At 40.6% G+C, this 20,687-nt stretch overlaps 1 protein-coding gene across 2 annotated transcripts; it reads left to right on the top strand.

The window, feature by feature from the left end:
* Positions 1–3,826: 3,826 nt before the first annotated feature.
* CD40LG (CD40 ligand) lies at positions 3,827–15,815 on the top strand. 2 transcript variants are annotated; one of them, XM_008070213.2, is made up of 5 exons: positions 3,827–4,153; positions 6,023–6,154; positions 10,185–10,242; positions 12,363–12,425; positions 15,116–15,815. In XM_008070213.2, the coding sequence occupies exons 1-5, from the start codon at positions 3,998–4,000 to the stop codon at positions 15,490–15,492; spliced, it is 786 nt and encodes a 261-aa protein (XP_008068404.1). In that variant the 5' UTR covers positions 3,827–3,997; the 3' UTR covers positions 15,493–15,815. The 2 variants fall into 2 exon arrangements, with proteins under 2 accessions (XP_008068404.1, XP_008068405.1); XM_008070214.2 differs by lacking the exon at positions 12,363–12,425 and having other exon boundaries at positions 3,998–4,153.
* The last annotated feature ends 4,872 nt before the right edge of the window (positions 15,816–20,687 follow it).

Genomic DNA, 20,687 nt, shown 5'->3' with positions numbered 1-20,687 from the left:
GTTTAATCTGTGTAAAAAAATTCCGTGTAAAAAAAACTAAAAAATGATACTTCAATTCATTAACTTAATTCTTTCTGTAAACTAAGAAAAAGATGGCCAATATTTGATGTGGCTACAGGCACTTTCATGCACTCCGTGATTCTTATAAATTTATTGGAAACTAAGTTTGATAATCATTTCTGGTTGCATCAGGCAGCTGAAGATTTTAAAAGGGGATCCATCACCACAACCAATCCACTCCTTGTTGGGGAGAGAGAGGTATGGGAGGTCGTGACACAAAGGGATTCTAAAATTGGAATTCAGAAAACAGAGCTTAAGTTTGGAAACTGGAAAGTAGTCAATTGTGGCATCAAGCTAGAGAACCGGCAGAAAGATGGAAGAAAGGGGAGGTTTCAAAAATTGAGGAACAAGCCTAGACACAGTGGCTCACACCTGTAAACTCAGCACTGTGGGAGGCTGAGGTGTGAGGATCATTTGAGCCCAGGAGATAAGGCTGTGATGAGCCATGATTGTGCCATTGCACTACAGCCTGGGCAGCAGAGTGAGACTTTGACTCAAAAAAAAAAAAAAAAAAAAAATAGAATTAAGGAACAAGCAGAGCATTCTTGAGCCAATTTCATTCATGTTGAGTATGCCAGGGCATTGTGTCAGTTACATCCTTGGATCAAGAAGAGTATTAGAGGGTCAAATCGGATTAGATAATATGGTCATTTGTAAGTTTTAGAATTTGCATTCTGCTGGCAGTGTGGAAGATGGATGGGATGGGACAGGAAGAGAAGCAAGGAGATAAATTAGGATAGTACAGTTCAGCAATCTAGAAAAGAGAGACTATGTCGGCCTGGACTAAGCTGTTGGCAGGTGGCGAGGAGAGTAGAGGTGAAAACCCAGAAGTTTGGGGAGAAAGAGACTGGAATTGGGGCAATCTGAGTCAAGAGACAGGAAGGAGCCATGGATGACTCCCAAATCTCTGACTTGAGCAATTAGGTGAGTGATGGGACCATTCACTGAGATTTGTAGAACCTTAAGGGAGAGAACAGGTCTGGGTTGGAAATAGAGTGGGGAGATGAGTTAAGTTTGGGACATGCCCAGTGTGGAGTGGCCTTGGGATGTCTAAGTAAAAATATTCAGAGGTAACTCTTATAAGTCTGAAGTTCAGGGCTGTGGTTTTAGATTTGGCATTTATCACAAAGTACATACTAGTAAAAAAAAAAGAAACCATGGAAGGGATTTTGGAGAAATTATGGAGAATGAGAAAAGAGAGCAGGAGAGAGGAGAAGGGAGGAGAGGAAAAAGTGAGGAGAGAGAATACCAAAGTTTTAGGAAGTATGAAGAGCAAAGAAGGCCAGGCTCGGCGGCTCAGCCTGTAATCCCAGCACTTTGGGAGGCCAAGGCGAATGGATTGCCTAAGCCCGCAGGTTCAAGACCAGCCTGGGCAACTTGGTGAGACCTCGTCTCTAAATAAATCAAAAATTAGCAGGACATGGCAGTGTGCGCCTGTAATTCCGGCTACCTGGAAGAATTCAAGTAGGTGGAAGGATCCCTGGAGCCCAGAAGGTCAACGCTGGGGATGGCTGTGAGTGTGCCACTGCATTCCAGTCTGGGCAATGGAGTAAGATTCCAACTAAAAACAAACAAACAAAAACAACAAAGAAGGCAACAGACAGCAGACACTCTTGCTGTTGCTCTGCCCGTTGTGCCCTTCACAATGTATCTTTCCTTTAATAAATCTACGTTTCCTAGTTTAAAAAAAAAAAGCAAAGAAATTCACTTGAAGAAGGATTCTAAGAGACAGAAACCCGGTGGTGTAGAATTCAAGGGGGGAGAGTATTCAAAAAGATGGTAGTAAAATCATAGGCCAACACAGTAATGGAGAGGTCATGAAAAATAAACTCTGAAGAGTATTCAATCAAAACTATTGAGCAACTAATTGTGGGAGCAATTTCAGGGGAATATTGTGGGCAGAAATCAGACTGCAGAAGGCTGGAGATCAAGAAGTAGAGGCATCCATCTCTGTGATCCCTTTAGTATCTTCTCCCTCGTGGCTTGTCTAAACCAATCACCTTTGCAGGCCCTTGCAGCTCTGGTATTCTGTAATGGTATGAAACTGGCCTTGGAGAGGCCCTTGAGCCCACTTTGGCTCCCATGATGATTTTCCTTCAGTGGAACTAAGGTTACTTGTCTCTAAGAACCAAAGCCTTTGACTTGACTGATCAAAGTTCGTCACGTGCATTTAAGCCACCTACTTGGCAGATGTAATGAAAAGCTACACAGATCCGGGCCCAGGACAGGATGCTGGGGCGTGGGCGGAGAAGAAAGCAGGTGCTAACTATATAGACAGCATGACTATCAGAGCAGTTTTTACATTTCCTATTTGTCTCTCAAAACAATTTTATAGGATTCACCAAAGCAATTTTATCATGGTTTCTAGACCAGGTTGGGATGTGGGGTAGGGGTTTCCACAGCTGCTGTTAGTTTGAATGCAATCTGATAAGATAATGCGAAAGTCATTCAGAAATGTGTAATCCTACATACCTCAATGATTCAATTCGTTGTCAAAACTTTAGGTGTTTTGAGTGTTGTTATTGTTTGTTTGGTTTTTGTCAGTGTGTAAGGAGTTGGCAATTTTTTGGAAAACTCATTTATTGGGCCAAGCAGATTCCAACAATTTTGAGATGAGAGTTGTCTATTACTTGACATGTTTCAAATCTCTTTCATGCACGTCTTCATTTGGTCTTCACAACAACCTATGGGGTAGGAAAGGCCGGTGCTACTGCCCCTTTTGGATATGAGGAAACGGATCTAAAGAGGTGAAGTGATTTGTCCAAGGTCCATAGCAATTTATTGAGAGAGCAAACACTAGAATCTAGACCTCTTAACTGCAGCCTCTTTTCCCTATTCTGAACCATTACATCAGCATCAGCAATTATCTGATGGATTGGAACAGTGTAGATAGGCAACTTGGCTAAGTCAAGTCACCATTTTTGCTCTAACTTCAGACTCTTGGCCTGATTTCCCTTGAGATTCTATTTAACCTTTGCATTTGATAAATTTATTTTCCTTGCATTAGCTTTCCAGCTAAATTTTATTTAATAATAGTCAGCACTCTTTTTTTTTTGCTTTATGTTATGTAAATGCTGAAAAACTGCTGGGATTTCATTGAGTGTAAAGGTTAAAGAAGTAGCTGAGCATGGTGGCACACACTTGTAGCCCCAGCACTTTGGGACACCAAGGTTGGAGGATTGCTTGATTCTAGGAGTTGGGGACCAGCTTAGGCAAGATAACAAGACCTTGTCTCTATTAAAAAAAAATTAGCCAGACATGGTAGCACACTCCTGTAGTCCCAGCTACTCCAGTGGCTGAGGCAGAAGGATCACCTGAGCCCAAGCAGTTGTTATGTCACTGTACTCCAGCCCGGGTGACAGAATGAGACCCTGTTGCAAATAAAATAAATAAATAAAATAAAATAAAGAAGTAAAGTCTTGAAAAGCAATTGGCTAGTGGCATACTGGTCATAAAATCAATCCAAACTTTTGTTGACATATATATTTCTTTCCCCATATACCAGGTTCCCGCTTTGTATTAGTAAAATTGAAATTGAAATAAGTCTGTTGCTGGTGGATGAATTTGTCACTTTCCTTGAAACTGGTGAACCCAAAAAGTTAGACAGCAATAGGAAAATACTGCCATTGTCTGTGAAGAAGTCTATGACATTTCAAGGCAAGAATGAATGTATGGAAGAAGAAACTTGTTTCTTCTTTACTAACAAAAAGGAAAGCCTGGAAGTGAATGATATGGGTATAATTTAAAAAAAAAAAAAAACCTTTACGTAACTTTTTTGCTGGGAGAGAAGACTACGAAGCACATTTTCCAGGAAGTGTGGGCTGAGACGATTGTGTGCTCTTAACTAATCCTGAGTAAGGTGGCCACTTTGAGAATCTTCTCATGCTGCCTCTGCCACCTTCTAGGTCAGACGATACCATTTCAGCTTTAACACAGTATGATCGAAACGTACAGCCAACCTTCTCCCCGATCTGCGGCCACTGGACCACCTGTCAGCATGAAAATTTTTATGTATTTACTTTCTATTTTTCTTATTACCCAGATGATTGGGTCTGCGCTTTTTGCTGTGTATCTTCATAGAAGATTGGACAAGGTAAGATGAAACAAAAGTATTTATTAACTCAGTTTGGAATCCTTATTGATTTGTGGGTTGGCTTGTTTTAGTTATGCCCAAATGGTGGACAATGGTAGAAACCCAAATAGATAAATGGTTTTGTGGTGTAATGTTTGTTGTCTAGTCAGTGAAGTCTCATATTCTTGTCTCTGGTTAGGATCTTGGGATTTGGAGTCAGACAGCCTGGGTTCAAATCTTGGCTTTACCTCCAGCATCTTTGTAATTCCAGGGCAAGTTATTTCTGTGCCTCAGTTTCCATATCTGAGAAATGAGGATGGCAATGGTAGTCATAGATTAAGTGATTTTAGCCTTGTAAAGAGCCCAGAACAGTGCCCGACACACAGTAAACGTGACATATGCACTAACTTTAATTATTTGCTAAAGTTTTGCTTAAAAAGTAAGCTATTTTGTTTTCTGAGGAAGACAACTTTTTCCATTAGATTTAAAACCAGGGAAGGAGGGTAACAATTTGATCTAAACTTCATAGTGATTCAGATTAACATAGAAATGGATAAGTCCCAAAATTTGCAGTCTTTGAGTATAAATGGCATTCTTTATATAATTCTTCAAGCACTAATTATAGATGCAAGATACTCAGTTTCCCTTGGAGATGTTTTACATTCTTAAGGGGTTAGACTTGCAGAAACAAATGAAAAAAATAGAGTAATTTAGGTTGTTTTTCATTCTTAGGAAAAGATAGCCATCAGGATTTATTTTGTTTCCATGTATTTATTCATTTCCACTAAGAAGCATTATTGGTTGTATTGACACAATGCCAGTCATACAAGTAGATGTAAAGGAGAAAACTGATCAATTATCAGGTTGTTCCTAAAATTCTGAATGTGGGAACTGTGGCTGGATGACTGCATGTTCTTAGGGATGCTTGGTGTCCTCTCTTAGGATGCAGACCTGGAATTAAGACCATGATATTTTCTATCAAGATAAAGTGAGGCAATGAGAATTCAAGCGATCCACTAGGTTACACAAATTTTAGGTTTTACCACTGGGGAGAGAGGGGTCTTCTGGTCTGGTCGTTTGTTTGTTTGTGTTTGACCTGGTATGCTCTGTCAATCAAATGCCTGGACATAGGCCTAGCCTTTAAAGGGGAAGTAGTGACCTGGGCAGACTCAAATGTACCATAATATTTGGGTGTGATCTTAATGACAACAAAAGCTGCCAGCTAATTGGATCTTGTTTAGAATCTAAAAAAATATACTCCTAAAATAAGAAAATGGTGCAAAATTTGTTGATGATACAAGTGAATTCTATACATTTAATTATTCTAAGACATTGGAAAATAAAACATCTCGTTAACGTTGAGGATGAAAAATGATTTCTTTAAAGATGAAAATGTTTTCTAAAATACTTAAGTTAAAAAGAGAGAGAGATGTAATTAGAACTCAAGTTAACTGACATTGCAAATTGACTTCTTTGTATAAAGCATTGCATCACAAATGCTAAGATGAAGCAGGCAAAATAGCACTGCAGAAAGCTATTTTATGGACGGGTGTTTATAATGACCAATCGTTACCAGAGGAATCGGAAATATGACAGTTATAGAATAATGGTGCTATAGTATGTTGAAAAAACTGTGTATTTTTGTGATGAAAATGTATTAGAATAGCTCTGATTTCTACCTAGAGTTTTAGATAATATGACATCTTAATTGCTGGGCTTTATAGATTTTTAAACTGCAAATTCCAAATACCAATAAGCCAGTATAATAGCTTGTTATTCCTCAATGTCCTTCTCCCGTTGTAGATGGTGTGGAATTGAATGTGAAGACAGATGTTTTTAGCGGCATTCTTTCAAAATGACATTGCTCATATCCCTGTTATTTTCAAACAGATAGAAGATGAAAGGAATCTTCATGATGACTTTGTATTCATGAAAACAATACAGAGATGCTACAAAGGAGAAGGGGTCTTATCCTTACTGAACTGTGAGGAGATTAAAAGTCAGTTTGAAGGCTTCGTCAAGGTAAGGAGGTTACTTGTTGGTTGAAGTGTCGTTGAAATATTTTACTGCATTTGTTAGGTAGGGAAACTGAAATCTGACAATGGCTAAGTTTAAACATTTGTTATATGCACACAAATATATGCACATGCATGGTATGTGTATGAGTGTGTGTATCAGAAAAGCAAAAATGAAGCCAAAATCCTATGTCAAAAAGGAAAAGAAAGTTGAAAGTGTGGTCATTCTTACTTGATAAGAACAGAAAAAGGCTCTCTCTGGGAAAAATACACAGACTCACGAGCTCATATGTGTACCTACCACTGGGCAAAATGATGAAGTCCACCAAGTCTGATTTTTGCATTTCTGTATCTCTGCATCCAAACCTTGATGCCTTCTCACAATGGATCCATGGTCTGATCCCCCATTTCTTTCTTTCTTTAGAACGCAGGATTTATTGAGAGAACAGAAAAGCTCCCACAATGGGAAGGGACCCGAAGGGGTTGCCCGGTCCCCATTTCTTAGGGATGCAGTAGTTATTGGCAGCTGCTGTGTTGGCAAGAAACAAGTGAGGGAACTTCTGAACACTGATAACAGTCTCTTGGGCTTCTTCAATAATGGAATTTCAGATGTCCTGAAAGTGAAGTCTTTTCCTTTTATTGTGGGGAAAGGTGTGGGGAGCAGGTAATGGATATTCTCAAAGCAGATCCCACCTAATACCACTTGCTCATGAAGCTAGTCCTCTCCAGGGCCAGTCATGACCAGAGGCAGAGTGGGGTCAAAGCCTTCTAGCCCACCAGGTCAGTTGCCAGCATGAAGTCACTGCAGTTACTGTGGCCTATAAAGGATACCTAAAACAAGAAATTTTAGATATTTATATTAACTTTGTCATCTCAGACATGGGGTCTATGGGCTCTTTCTCCTGGGGCAGAGCATCAAGAATTCTTTCTGCCCATTTTCCTCTCAGAACATTGAGCCAAATACCCTTGGCCCTCAGCTCACCTAGTGGTCATGTCTAGGAGGCAACATTCCACGTCGAGGGCAGCTCTGTTCTAAGTGGGTGGTATCTGGATACACCAACAGAAAATGGTTCTCACATGTAGATGATGTGTAATTTAATGCAGGAATACAGGGTGTAAGATTTTACTTCTGAGTTTATTCCTGCCCTTCCATATTGACTTTGATATATACTTTAATCCATTAGCAAAGATTTTAAATGCTTATTCCTGAATCACCTAGGGAGATCAGAACGTGGTTCAAATCTGTGGCTCACTTTCAGGTTCTTTAAACTAATCTTGGTTTGAGATGAAACTGCTAAACTTTTATTTGTAAGACTGGCCAGCATGGAATATGATTTGAATTTAGTCAGTTCTTGGAGGATTATGGCAGTGTTCCAGGGTATTGGGAGATGTTACAAATTTAAATATGAATAGAGGCACTTTCAAAACTATGGCTATTATTCCAAATAGCATATTGAATGTGCTTGGCTGTGTGACTTTGGCAAATAACTTAGCCTCTCTTGGCTTCAGTTTTCTCATCTATAACTGAGATGATCTGTAAGGGTACTGTCAGCTCTGACATTCTGTAATTATGTGATTAGCCTTCAGTTCCCCCCAATGGCAGTGAGAGCAGTTTGTTGTTGATCCTCTTCTCCCTCACCTTCTTACTGAAATTTTACAGTTGAATTGCCAATTCCTCACGGTTTTATTTCAGGTTGGATATGTAAAGTTTCCAAAATCCGCTACCAGTATAAGAGTAAATAATATAGTCAGTTTGGCCTCCCTGTTTATACCTGTATTTTTTAAAGTGACAGCTCTGAAGCTTCATATTCTAAAAAGGCAGACCTTCTCAGGCATGTCAACCAGGACCCTGGGGATCTCCTCCTTACATGGAACCTTAGTCAAAGTCATTTGTACCTAGGATGTGTGCAGTGATTAGATACAGAGACCTCGAGCTACCCAATCCTCCTCTTCCAATTACTAATCCCCTTTCCAATACCCCTTGCCCTAAACTTTGCACTTTAAAACAATATTTTAGACTATTTTTTAACTCAACAGGCCAACTACAGAATAGCTTCAGACTGAATTTGTATTTTCTCAGCTAATGTTAGCAAGCTTTTTTTTTCTGGGCCACAATTTGGCTGGTCCTGAACAACCTCAAGTTTGAATTTGGGGGCTTCAAGTCATAGAGCTTGATGGAGTCTTAGAGGTCATCAGATCCAGCTTTCAATTCTGAACTTCAGTCTTCTTTCCACCGTCCCTACAAAGTGGTCATCCAATTTCTGTTTGAACACCTTTAGTGACAAGGGATTTATTTCTTGAGGCAAGTAGCACCAAGCTGTTATTTTGAGGGGAAGATGAGATTCAGGGTTCATGTTAGGGTAAGCAGAGGTATAATTTTCAATAGAGTAATTTCACATTAAAACTTACTACTCACCTCACACCCTGCTAGAATGATCAGTTTAATGATCTTCCCACCAATGCCTGAGATGCCTTTGCAAGGGTCAAGGCACTTCCTTTTCGAGTTCAAGGATAACCTGTCTATACCTGTCACATAGAATACCCACTTGGAGAGAAATAACTAATCCCGGATTTGCTGAAAGTCCACTTTGAAAAATATTTTAGTTGAGTTAGAAAGATAAGCAAAAAAAAAAAAAAAAAGGCTCTGGGGAGTGTGGCTGGGGGAAAATTCACGAAAAGGCAAGGCTGGGCTCATAAAAGACAAGCTTTGCTGACTTCATGTTTTCATCTTGGCCAGGCCTCGACACCAATGCAACCACCTAGCCTAAAAGTATCTCAACCTCAATCATCACACTCCAGTTTTTGAAAAGACACTAAAAGTCATTTGTTTACTTGTGATCTCACAAACATTTTCCTGTCGCTGCATCTTCATAGTGTCGCACTTCAGCTCAAATGGAAAGTTGAAGCTCTGGGGCCCATGTGAGCGTTCCGAGGCCCAGGTTCCCTTTGGGGCTCTTTGACCAACGCCCTCACATCTGGCAACTGAGCTGAGCCCGCAGCAAGACACTCAACAGTGACAACACAAATCCTTTCTGTGGGGGGTAGGAAAAGGAAGGTTTCTATAGACAGTTGATCCCAGGAGTGGGAAGGGGCACAGGACTTGGATTATCACAAGATGTGAAAACACTACTATCTTCTTCACTTGTGTTCACAGGATAGAGAGGTGGAATGAGCTGAGCTGGACCTGTGAATGTGATATCAGTTTCTATCCTTGGTTTAAATCTCAGCCTCATACTGACCAGTCAAATCCTCTAGGCCTTTTGTTCAGTCTCTTAAAAATGGCAACAATAGTCTGTGTTACCTTCCAACCTGTGTTGTTGGAAGTCCCTGTTGGCTTCTTGAAGTACCTCTAGCCTTCCTTCAGTTTATAAGTGAAAACAATTTTTTAAAGTGTAGCATTTGCCTTTGAACATCAGCAGCATTGAGAGGTGACCTGCATTTCCTAAATGCTGATTATTCTAAATAAATACAGGCCATACAGAGTAACCGTCAACAAGAGAATCTCTTCAGCCCATTGAGAGGGATAACAAAATTTAAAATGGTCTTTTCATAGTCGGAGATTTCTCTCCCAAGATCAAACTTTCAAACTTTCTATTACCTTTTCTTATGAGATTTCAGACCAATTTTATTCTAATAAATAGCATGCTTTATATTTAATAATATTCCATACACCAGTTCCCAGGGTAGAGTCACCTCCCCATTCAACATTAGTTGTCAATACCTGTCAAAGCCAGGGAGGTTGGGGTCATAGGGAGGGTCAGTATTGCCACCTCTGGTCTGGAGAGAGCACTGGAATAGAGATAATAAAGCCGGAATTTTGCTTCCAGATTCTCCCCTGGGCTTTCTGGGCTGTCAGCTCATCTGTCAGAGCCATGGGCTCCCAATCGGAATGATGGAATTAGTGACAGGATTTGAGTCTATATGATAATCCTCACCAGAAACAGACAACAGAGTAATGACAGATGCCAAATGAATGATACCTATAAAACCCTACAGCAAAGCCCCTGTCAAAATGACCTTTTGCAATTTTTTTAAAGGATATAATGCTAAGCAAAGAGGAGAAGAAGAAAGAAAACAACTTTGAGATGCAGAAAGGTAGGTTTTTATTTACCAATTTCTGGGAATGCTTAAAAACTAAAAGGCAGCTTTAAGCTAATCATACTGAACAACCCAATGTTGAGTCTGGCAACTTTTAGCCTTGGAAATAAAGCAGAAACACAATTGTCAGATTGACACCTTCTCTGGTCCCTGTGATTTGGAAAGGCTTTATGCATATTTATGAGGGAGCCTATGTTCCTTTGATGCTGACAATACCAAGCCCTAAGAAATCCCATTAGGTTCAATACCTGGGCCAAAGCAACCATACAGCCTGGTATCACATATGGAGGTTGAGATGACAGACCAGTCATCATTTGGTAGCAGTGTTCATCACTCAATGATAATAGTTTTTCATAGGGGACAGTGGCTGGTGGAGCCTTTGGGATCAAGGAATCCCAAAGGTGGAGCCTTTGGAATCAAGGAATGACAGTGTGACAGTGTTCTATTCTTTGCCCTGTTCTGAAGTCAGAGCATCATGAACATCTCGGGACTGGCAGGGACCTTGATGGTTCTCAATTCCAGCACTATTTCCAGAACACAAATCTTCACAACAGCACTGACCGCCTGGTCTCTGATCAAACATGGCTAGGGATTAGGAACCTTCTACTTCAGAAGGTAGCCTGTTCCATCTTTGAATGGCTCTTATAATTATAGTAAGATTAACATACCACCTGAGAGAGGTCTTTCTTTCTCTTGAGTCAAACTTTATTCCTACAATCTCCACTCACTAGTCCCAGTTCTGCTCTTTGAGGCCATATTAACCAAAGTATAATTCCTCTCCTACACAGCAGCTGTCTAGATATGGAAGATAGCAATTATGGCTCCCAAGTCTTGATTGAGCTTTTTCTTCTCTGGGCTAAAGATCCCTAACGTCTTCCCTTGTTCTTTCTATGACCCTTTTCTGGCATTTTTCTCTCTCACTTGCCTCCTTTTCTGGACACACTAACTTTTCCCTGTTTATTTTAGAACGTGTCACCCCAAATCAATACAACAATGCCTAAAGCAACCTGAGCAGCAGATTATGAAAAGGAGGGGATGTTATTAGAGAGACTAATATATCACAGAATTTGTGAACTTGATGTCTTGGCTTCCGCAAATCTAATACACACAAAGAGATACATACATATAGAGATATAGACACTATTTTCTGAAGCAAAGAGAGTACTGAGAGCTTAACTATTGGCCTGGCTGCTAAAGGGTCATTTGACTTTCATGAAGATTTTGTCTTAAGATGACTGCAAGATACATTGAATACTATCATGCTGTCTGTTAATTATAGTGACATTTTAAAAAATAGTTCACATGAATGCTGTCTAGCAGACTTCAGGAAAAAGACAAACTTGAGTAACCTGGTCATTTAGGTCATGCAATTTGACTCAACATTTATAGAACGCCTAGAAAGTGTCCAGCACCAGGCTCATAATAAACAAACAAACAAATAAATAAACTTCCACACAGTCTCTGCACTTAGGAGATTAGCACATCTAATCTCTAAGCCTTTTGCATAAGAAATAATTCAAGATAGATACAATAGTTTGACCAGTTGCTTGACCAAATCAGCCACCATAAACTTGGACCATAAGATTGCATATTTTATTAGCTAAGTGTGCAGACACAACTCTGGGACCCACTAAGACCCCCAATGTATGGGAGTTATTTTTTTATGGATAATTTTGTATTTTTTTCTTTTTTTTCCTCTTTTAATTTTTATTTAAAATTGTGGATACAATTGAGGGCTAGGTATGTAAATATTCACTGTGCAGGTACCCTTATCGATGAGGTGTGCCCCGCTTCCCCAGGCAGTTCTTAAAAGCAAAATTCAAAGTATGTTTAATGAACACCAGTATTTGTAACCTATGTCAATCTATGTAACATAGAATTGAGTATTGATTAACTAATAGGAGACTGGGATTAATGGAGTCAGCCAATTCAATTATTATGATATTAGAAATCAATTTTGTTTTCAGTGATAGGAATTTCAGACCATTTTTATCTTTCCTTTTACATAATCTATTTGAGCACATCCTTTATTTCACGACAGTGGAGCTTGATGCACTAGTTCTTTGGGCAGTTTTGTATTACCTTGACTTAACAGTTTACTTTTGGTTTCATTTCAGGTGATCAGAATCCTCAAATTGCCGCACATGTCATAAGCGATGCCAGTAGTAAAACAGCATCTGGTAAGTCCCACAACCTCTGAGCATTAGCCACCCAAAGGCGGAGGCTGGATGCTGAAGTTATGCAGCCTAATGATTGGGCGCATCTCTTCCTCTGGGGCCCAATTTACAAACCTGCCCATACATCTCTCATATGCTCTGCTTTGTCTCCAAAGTGAGCTCAAATGCACAGATGGGGCTTAGAAGGAGAAAAGGAGGTGGGACGCAATCCTGATGTTCTCATTATGTTCTTGCTCAATGACTGGTTTTAAATGATGAATTACTGGGTGGAGGGACCATTATTCTGACAACATAGAAGGTAGTGACCTCCTGACTGAGAGCATTCCTCTTTCTAACCCCCTCTTCACTGTGTGGAAATGGGCCTCAGGGGGCATTTCCTGCCATCTGTCAATCCCTGTATGATTAAGCCCAGCTTCACTGGGGCCAACCTCAGGGAAATTAAAGGTAAAATCATTCTGTAAAGATCAATAGATGCCTAGACGTTAGATTTTCCAATGAAGTAACAACAGACGACATACTGTGATCTTTTCAACTCTGAACGATCTTATTTCCATATACGTCCCGCCACCATTCTAGCCTTTAGATTTTTTTTCTCCCAAATCTGTACTTTGCGATAGCTGGTGTTAGAGAATGTGTTGCATCTGATAAATGGATGGAAACATGCACGCTAACATAACGTCCCACATCGACATAAAGGAAGAGTATCAGAGCAGTCTTTGAAAAATTCAGCAGAGTGCCTGGAATGAGTTCTAAACTCTCTCTCTCTGTCTCTCTCTCTCTCTCTCTCTCTCTCTCTCTGTGTGTGTGTGTGTGTGTGTGTGTGTGTGTGTGTGTGAAGGAGAGAGAGAGAGAATGAGAATGAGAGAGAGACCACCGCATCTCTTAGGTGGGCTGGGTCTCACAGTGGGTGTAACATAGGAATGGTTATCATTATCGTGGACCATGGTATGGGAGTAAGAGCACTGGATTGGGAGTTTTTGAATACTCATGCTCAAGAACTATGATCACCACTTACTGGATGACCCTGAGCAAGTCCCTTTACTTATGTAGCAGTTTCCTACCTCCCCTAGTTCATAGGGTGGCTTTGAGCATCAAATCAGCTAATGCAGCAAAAATGTACCTGTCAAGTGTAAGGTGCCACTACTTAGTTTACTTCACCGTGGTTTCAATGTCAAAAGAGTGACATAAGGCCCCTCATTGATACAAGTTACTCTTACAATATTTAATAATTCTGTCAACTACTCCTTTCTCAGAAAATATCACAATACTGCCATGTCTAGGGTGGCCAGCCATATGACATCTTCTCGTTTTTGGATTGGATGACAATGACAGAGAAATCTCTTAGAAGAATAGCTGCCCACTGGTCTTCGTCCACCTGTATCTAAGTCCTTGCCCTTGGATATATTTCATGGAGCTCAGATTCTCCCAAAAGGCTCATAATTGATATTGGTCTCACAATATCTTGCAGTCTGCACCACAGTGGGTCTGCAGGGAATCAGGCAGGAAGATAGTAGCATTCCTTCTCCTTCCAACCCCCTACTGTTCCAAACGCATTATGCCTACCTAGTCAAGCTGTTACAAACTTGCCCTATATCCCACAGCAAAGGCTCTAATTAGGTAAGAATTTACCAAAGTCAAGTCAGTGGACTAAAAAATAGTAAACCTGTCCTTTTTGTTCTCAATCAAACCGTGCAAAAGGGAAACATCACAATAAAGCATTATTTCTGGGATGGTCTGGAAGGCCCAGATATGTTAAGTGTTTAAGGATGTCTACCCATTACTAAAGGATGAGTCATAGTAGGTAGGATCTTGTGCCCCGTTAGGCCTGAGATTACCAAATAAATATTATTTTTTTAAAAACTCAAGGAAGCAAATGCATCAGGACTTTCACTTCTCTCCAACCCCCACTCTCATCAGTCAGTCTAGCTCTCTGTGAGAGCTGAGATTTGAAATCGGGTGCACACACTACTTTGAACCCACTCAACATCTCAGCTGAGAAAATGGCACACTGTTGATGGGTACTCCGGCTTAGCCACAAGAATGCAGGTAGTTTCAAGTCAGTGGCGCCCACTACAATGGGAGATCAAAACACGCAGTGATATGAGCACACAGTTTATTTTCATACTTCCTTGACTAATTTTAGTCCTTGCTGTGGGAAGCAGGTTGTCAGGTTTGCAACAGCATGATCAGGGAGGAAGAAATGGGGTCTTTTCTCTGTACAGAGGCTGGTTAGGTAGACTGACAATTCTCTGACTTTGTGAAATTCAAGACAAGCAATGATTGATGTTAACATTAGCAAAAATTTTGTCTGAATAACGTGGTATGCATAATTTACAACACGGAATTTCGAAATCATTTGCACTTTTTAAAGTTCAGGAGCAAATTGCTTATAAGAACCCCCAAAAAAGAAGGAAATTCATTGTGCTCTGCTACTTTATTTAATTTTCACAAGTCTCTGAAATACGCTCTAATATGAGCCCCATGTTGCAGATGAGGAACTGAAATTCAAGATTAAGTGACTCACCCAAGCTTGAATAAAGCCTGAAACAGAACCTGACTCTGTCTGGCTCTGAAGCCCGTGGTGATTTGTTAGCCATTCCTATACAGAGCCAGGATCCAACACGAAACTATATTAGATGTTCGAACCATGCTCTGTCTCACCTTACCACAAATTTCCTTTCTCTTTGTAACAGTTCTACAGTGGGCTGAAAAAGGATACTACACCATGAGCAACAACTTGGTGACCCTCGAAAATGGGAAACAGTTGACCGTTAAAAGACAAGGACTCTATTATATCTACACCCAAGTCACCTTCTGTTCCAACCGTGAAGCTTCGAGTCAAGCACCATTTATAGTGAGCCTCTGCCTGAGGTCCCCGGGTGGATCCGAGAGAATCTTACTCAGAGCGGCAAATACCCACAGCTCCAACAAACCCTGTGGGCAACAATCCATTCACTTGGGAGGAGTCTTTGAATTGCAAGCAGGTGCTTCAGTGTTTGTCAATGTGACTGATCCAAGCCAAGTGAGTCATGGGACTGGCTTCACATCCTTTGGCTTACTCAAACTCTGAACTGTGTCACCTCGCAGGCTATGGCAGAGTTGATGCTGGCAGTCTTCATCACACAGCACAGCAGCTAAGGCCATCCCCTGTTGAACTGCCTATTTATAATCCTAGGATTCTCCTCACGGGGAATTATTTATTATACACTCCAAGGCATGTAGGGCTGGAATAAGTGAATTACAGGTCGTGTGAAACCCAGACGGGTCCTGCTCCATAAGAGCGTATATTCTGAAGCAGCAACCCCACTGAGGCAGACCTCCGGAGAGTCCTGTGAAAAGACAAGGCCGTTATGCACAGATTGAGTTCTGAGTATACAGCAGATAATTAGCCAAGTTCAATGTTGTTTCACTGCATGCAGTGTCTTTCAGTGGATAATGTATTTGATGTATCAATGATAATGCAGAAAGGAAATGGGAACCTCAACTCACATTCAGTTATGGTTGACTCTGGGTTCCGATGGCCCTGATGGAAGGGGTCAGGCTCTAGAATGTCTAATGTGGTGGAGAACTGAAAAACCCTGCCCCTGCCACCCACCACGACAGTCATTCATTCTCTTTCAATCTTTCTTTCTCTCCATCTCTACCTTTCGGTCTCTCTCTCTCTCTCTCTCTCTCTCTCTCTCTCACACACACACACACACACACACACGAATCAGGCTGTCTATCTCTACCACTATAGATGGGAGGTAGGGGGCAGGGAGCACAGCTCCAAGCCTGCCCACTTCTCAACATGAAGTGACTATATTTAAAGGAAATCTATTGTATCTACCTGCAATCTCCTATGTTTCCAGAGTGAACTTGTAATTATCTTGTTATTTATTTTTTGAATAATAAAGATCCCTTAACATTATTGTTGTTGCTTAATACCTAAAGCCCTTGGCCAGGTTGGGGAAAGAGGAAACATTTGGAGGGAATTTTCTCAACCTTTGTGATGTTTTCATGAGAATCAAGGTACTTATGTCACAAAATATCTTGGTGGTAGCACACTCTCTGGAAGTGTGTGATAGCCTTTGATAGATGCAGTGTTAGCCTATTCAGTGAAAATCAATCTAGTTCTTTTTTTTTTTGAGTTGGAGTCTCACTCTGTCACCCAGGATGGAGTGCAGAGGCATGGTCACAGTCACTGCAGCCTGAACCTGCTGGGCTCAGGTGAGTCTTCCGCCTCAGCCTTCCAAATAGCTGGAACTATAGTCACATGCCACCACGCCCAGCTAGGTTTTTTATTTATTGTAGAGATGAGGTCTTGCCAAGTTGCCCCGGCTGGTTTCGAACCCCTGGGCTCAAGCAATCCTCTTGCCTCCACCTCCCAAAGTGCTGGGATTACAGGCGTGAACCACCACGCCTGGCAGCAATCTGGTTCTTTATTTCCAACTTGCTCTGAAAAAGTTGTAGAACATTGAGAAGAGATTTTTAAAAAAATTAATCACAGTTAAGTGAGGCTGGAGTGGGAGAGGCCTTAAATGAGAAGCAGTAGCCTACCTTTTTTAGACAAGAGGAAATGGAGCTGAGACAACCTTGGGGACAATATTGGCCCCATAGTCTTCCACTGAAGTGAATGGCACCATTTTTGTCACCTCCAACAGAGGGTTTTTTCATGTAAGAAACCCAGAGTGGCATCTTCATGTTTACTGGTAGAGTGCTTTGCTTAAAACAAATACCACATGTTCATACAAAAGAAAATATTACTGTAGAAATAAGAAAGTGGCGTGAAAAAGGGTGGGGCCAGCTCCCAGCCACTCCCCCTGCTCTTCAGTCCCAGAGATAGCACAGTCTCATTTTGGCTGAGTAACTCTGAAAACCTTGGATTATGCACGACCAACACAGAGCTGAAATTATGCCAGACAAACTTAATTGGCTGCATATTTTCTCCAACAAGAGACCTTTAATATGAGCAGGGATGCCATTGATGGATTCAGGGACTCACTAGGGATATGTCCACAGTGCTGTCTTGTCCTCTAGAAGCAAAGATCTTTCTACAATCTTTCTACAATAAGCTTTGTGTAGGAGACTTGAGGAAGTGGGACAGTGGCCACGACAGCTGAGGAGATATTGGTCATGATATTCTCACAGGTATGGGCCTCTGTTAAGAAGGCCAGGATCCCAGACCCAGTCGAGAGACAGGGAGAAAATACCCAGGCCATGACCCTTCTTTACAGTAGCTGAGTTTCCACTTTGTAGCATCACCATATTTACCCAAATTGCCCAGGTGAGACAATGGGATGGGATAGGCAAAAGGCATCACCCTTCAGTAGGGCTCATCAGAAGGGAATCTACAACCACTTGGACAAATGTTTTCTACTCTTCATATACACATGCCTTCTTTTGATTTAACCATTGCCTCTGCATTTCACCCCGCTTTTTTCTTTGAAAATCCTTATCTTTCAGATTTTTATCTACCACTAGTAATTAAGTTGCTGAAAGTATCTGTTACCAGAACTTATGCTATTGATACAGACACACTCTAAATTTTCAAGGCTATCTCCTCTTCTCCTGTGGTTTCTACAGCCCTCTGAATGACCTTCCCCTAAGCTTCACCCTCACATGACAAACTGCCTAGCCTCTCAGACTGCTTCCTCATGGGGTCACCTTGCCCTCCCCAAAGACTACAGGTCCAATCCTTCATTATCTTCTCTTCCAATTCTACATGCTCATGGTGGGCTGTCTCCCCTTGGCTCATGGTTTCATCCTAGTAGTGCCTTTTATGCTACTAATGCTATGCCTTTTGCTCTCATCTGTCTCCTAGAATTTGCCTGCATCTCTAAATGGTAACTCAGATCCTCAAACCCCATGCATCCCAATGGAACTCTTAATCTTGTACCACACACAAGAGAAGCTGCTTTCAGTGTTTCCCACTCCAGTGAATGACATCTACCCTGATTCCTAAGTCAGAATCCTGGCTTGATTTCTTCCTGTCCTCACACCCATGTCCAGTCCTACCAGTCTATACCCATCAACCCTATTTCTTAAATGGTTCTTAAATTAATCTACTTCTTTCTATTTCTAGTGCCACTATCCTAGTCCAAACTACCATCATCTCTCTTCTGCTATAGCCTCCTAGATTCCCTGCTTCTATACTTGTTCCTTTCCATCCATTCTCCATCCATATCCAGGCTCTGCTTCTCATGGACCTTAGAATAAAGACTGAAATTATTAACTTATTTTATCTCCTGCCAATACCTTTTTCAGTTTCTTAAGTTCTAGCCCTCAGTTCCTCTAAGCAAGATTATAAATGCTTTCCTGCCTTAGGACACTGACATGCTGTTTGCTCTTCTTGCAAGACCCATTCCCCTCCACTACTATGCCCTGCTCTTAGGAAGTGCTTCACAGCACTTATCATGGTTGAAGCTTTCTCTACTATGCTGTGAGCTTCTTGAAGACCAACACCTTGCCTTGTTCACCCTGGTCACTTCAGTGTCTACTACAGGGCTCGGTATAAAATTGGCCCTTTATTTGTTGCATAAATGAATACGTGCCCTGAGTATAACTCAATAGTCAATGAAATAATTCTCTGTGTTGGTTCATTTGAAGTTTATTACACTGAAAAGATCCTCATTATATATAAAAAAAAAACTCTAAATGATAAAAACGCACTCATGGAATAGTTACTGAAATTATACTATAGATAAGAATAGATAATATGTTTTTATTATACTACACTCTATGATAGTTTGCAAAATAGTATATGAAGTTTGTTCCGAACTTCTCTTGAACATTTTCAAAGTTGTTCCAATAAATGGTAAAGACTCGAGTATATTTCTGATCTACCTGTCATAGTCTAATCATAAATTTTCTAATTTAGTTCTGTTTTTAGAAACATGTCACTTCCGCATTCTATGCAAGGGTGGGAGAATGTTTGAAATACTCAGTAAGGCTTATTTCTAGATAAAGAGAAAATGAGCAAAGGATATAATGTTACTATCTCTGTTACTTGATAGGAAGCAAATGACTACAAAATGCAGTGTGCTCTAGCAAACTGTCAGTATAGGGGCACCCCCGCTGAAAGGGAAACAACATGGAGACTTTTGAGCTTTAGGAGAAAACACATTTTATGCTCTGTTTGACTATTTCCACCAGGCTTAGTGCCACTATGGTGGGAGCTGCACTGCCTTAGGCTTTTAAATCTGTCTGAAGTATCTTGAGACACAGAAACATGGGACTGAGTATGATTTTTATGTTCTTTTTCTCTGTGAACGACATTCCCATTTTTTAAAAAAGCTAGAAATACCCATTGTAGTGTAGTGGCAAAGTCTGGAGTCAGACAGATATAGTCTTAATCTAGGCTTTACTATTAACCAACTTTATCGCCATAGGCAAGTCATTTGACCTCCTCTGGGCCTCGAGGTCCTCATCTGTGAAGTGAAAATAAAAAGAATATCTGCTTTGCAAAGTTTATAAAGATTCAGTGAGATTATCCACAGAAAGTCTTCAGCAGAATCTGCTCTCTGGAGCAAGTCACAATATAAAAAGTGCTAAGGTGAGTCTCTATGAGGTCTCCAGCACATCCGTCTGCATCTAGTAGTCAAGTGGACAGGATACAATCTTAAAATGGTAGACACCGTTGAGGCCAAAACAAATGCCTGGCAACCCAGGTACACATGAAAGAACTTGTCTGTGTAGTTGACCAAAGACCACACCCAATTTGAAACAAAGCGAAAGCAGAAAAAAAAAAGAAAGAAAAAGCAAGGTTATGATGGAAAGATATGCACATAACATTAGTGTAGATCTGTGTGTAGCAAAAACCTTTTTCATAGTTTCATTGTCAAAATAGTTAACCACTGGGGGTTTGAATTACCAAATTTTCTAGTAGGTTTGAGAAATCCTATATTTGGGAAGGTTTCTTAAAAAGACAAAGACCATTGAATATCAATCTGAGGGACAGTCATACACAAACCTACCCCTTGTATCCCACACTCCTCGAAGCAATTCTGTAGGTAATTCAGCACCTCCAAAGGAAAACTAGTTAAATATATAGTTATTTTTTTCATTCCCCATTCCTGGAGTTCTACCAGTTTATCTATAAATTCATTTTTTTTTTTTTTTTTTGGCTAAGGTCATCCCACTTAAAATCCAATATTTTTTTTTTAAATCACAAACTCTACTCCTATCTTCTGTACCTCTCTGAGTGCAAATTTCTTTGAAGTCTAACATGTAACCTTTAACATGTCTTACATTTTATTCACATTTCTTGAACTAGGGAGCTAAAGA

This window comes from Carlito syrichta, unplaced genomic scaffold, assembly GCF_000164805.1.
Source record: "Carlito syrichta isolate Samal-C Ts95f unplaced genomic scaffold, Tarsius_syrichta-2.0.1 Scaffold313184, whole genome shotgun sequence".
Classification (NCBI taxonomy): Eukaryota; Metazoa; Chordata; class Mammalia; order Primates; family Tarsiidae; genus Carlito; species Carlito syrichta.
Note: the sequence above shows the minus strand (reverse complement) of the source record. Positions and strands in the feature narration are given on the sequence as shown.

What these genes read in the sequence shown, in the direction of transcription:
- CD40LG (XM_008070213.2), top strand. Translation starts at nt 3,998, where the DNA reads ATGATCGAAACGTACAGCCAACCTTCTCCCCGATCTGCGGCCACTGGA. An exon ending in CAACTTTGAGATGCAGAAAG is followed by an intron (nt 10,243 to 12,362) that starts GTAGGTTTTTAT and finishes GTTTCATTTCAG; the next exon opens with GTGATCAGAATCCTCAAATT. An exon ending in CAGTAGTAAAACAGCATCTG is followed by an intron (nt 12,426 to 15,115) that starts GTAAGTCCCACA and finishes TCTTTGTAACAG; the next exon opens with TTCTACAGTGGGCTGAAAAA.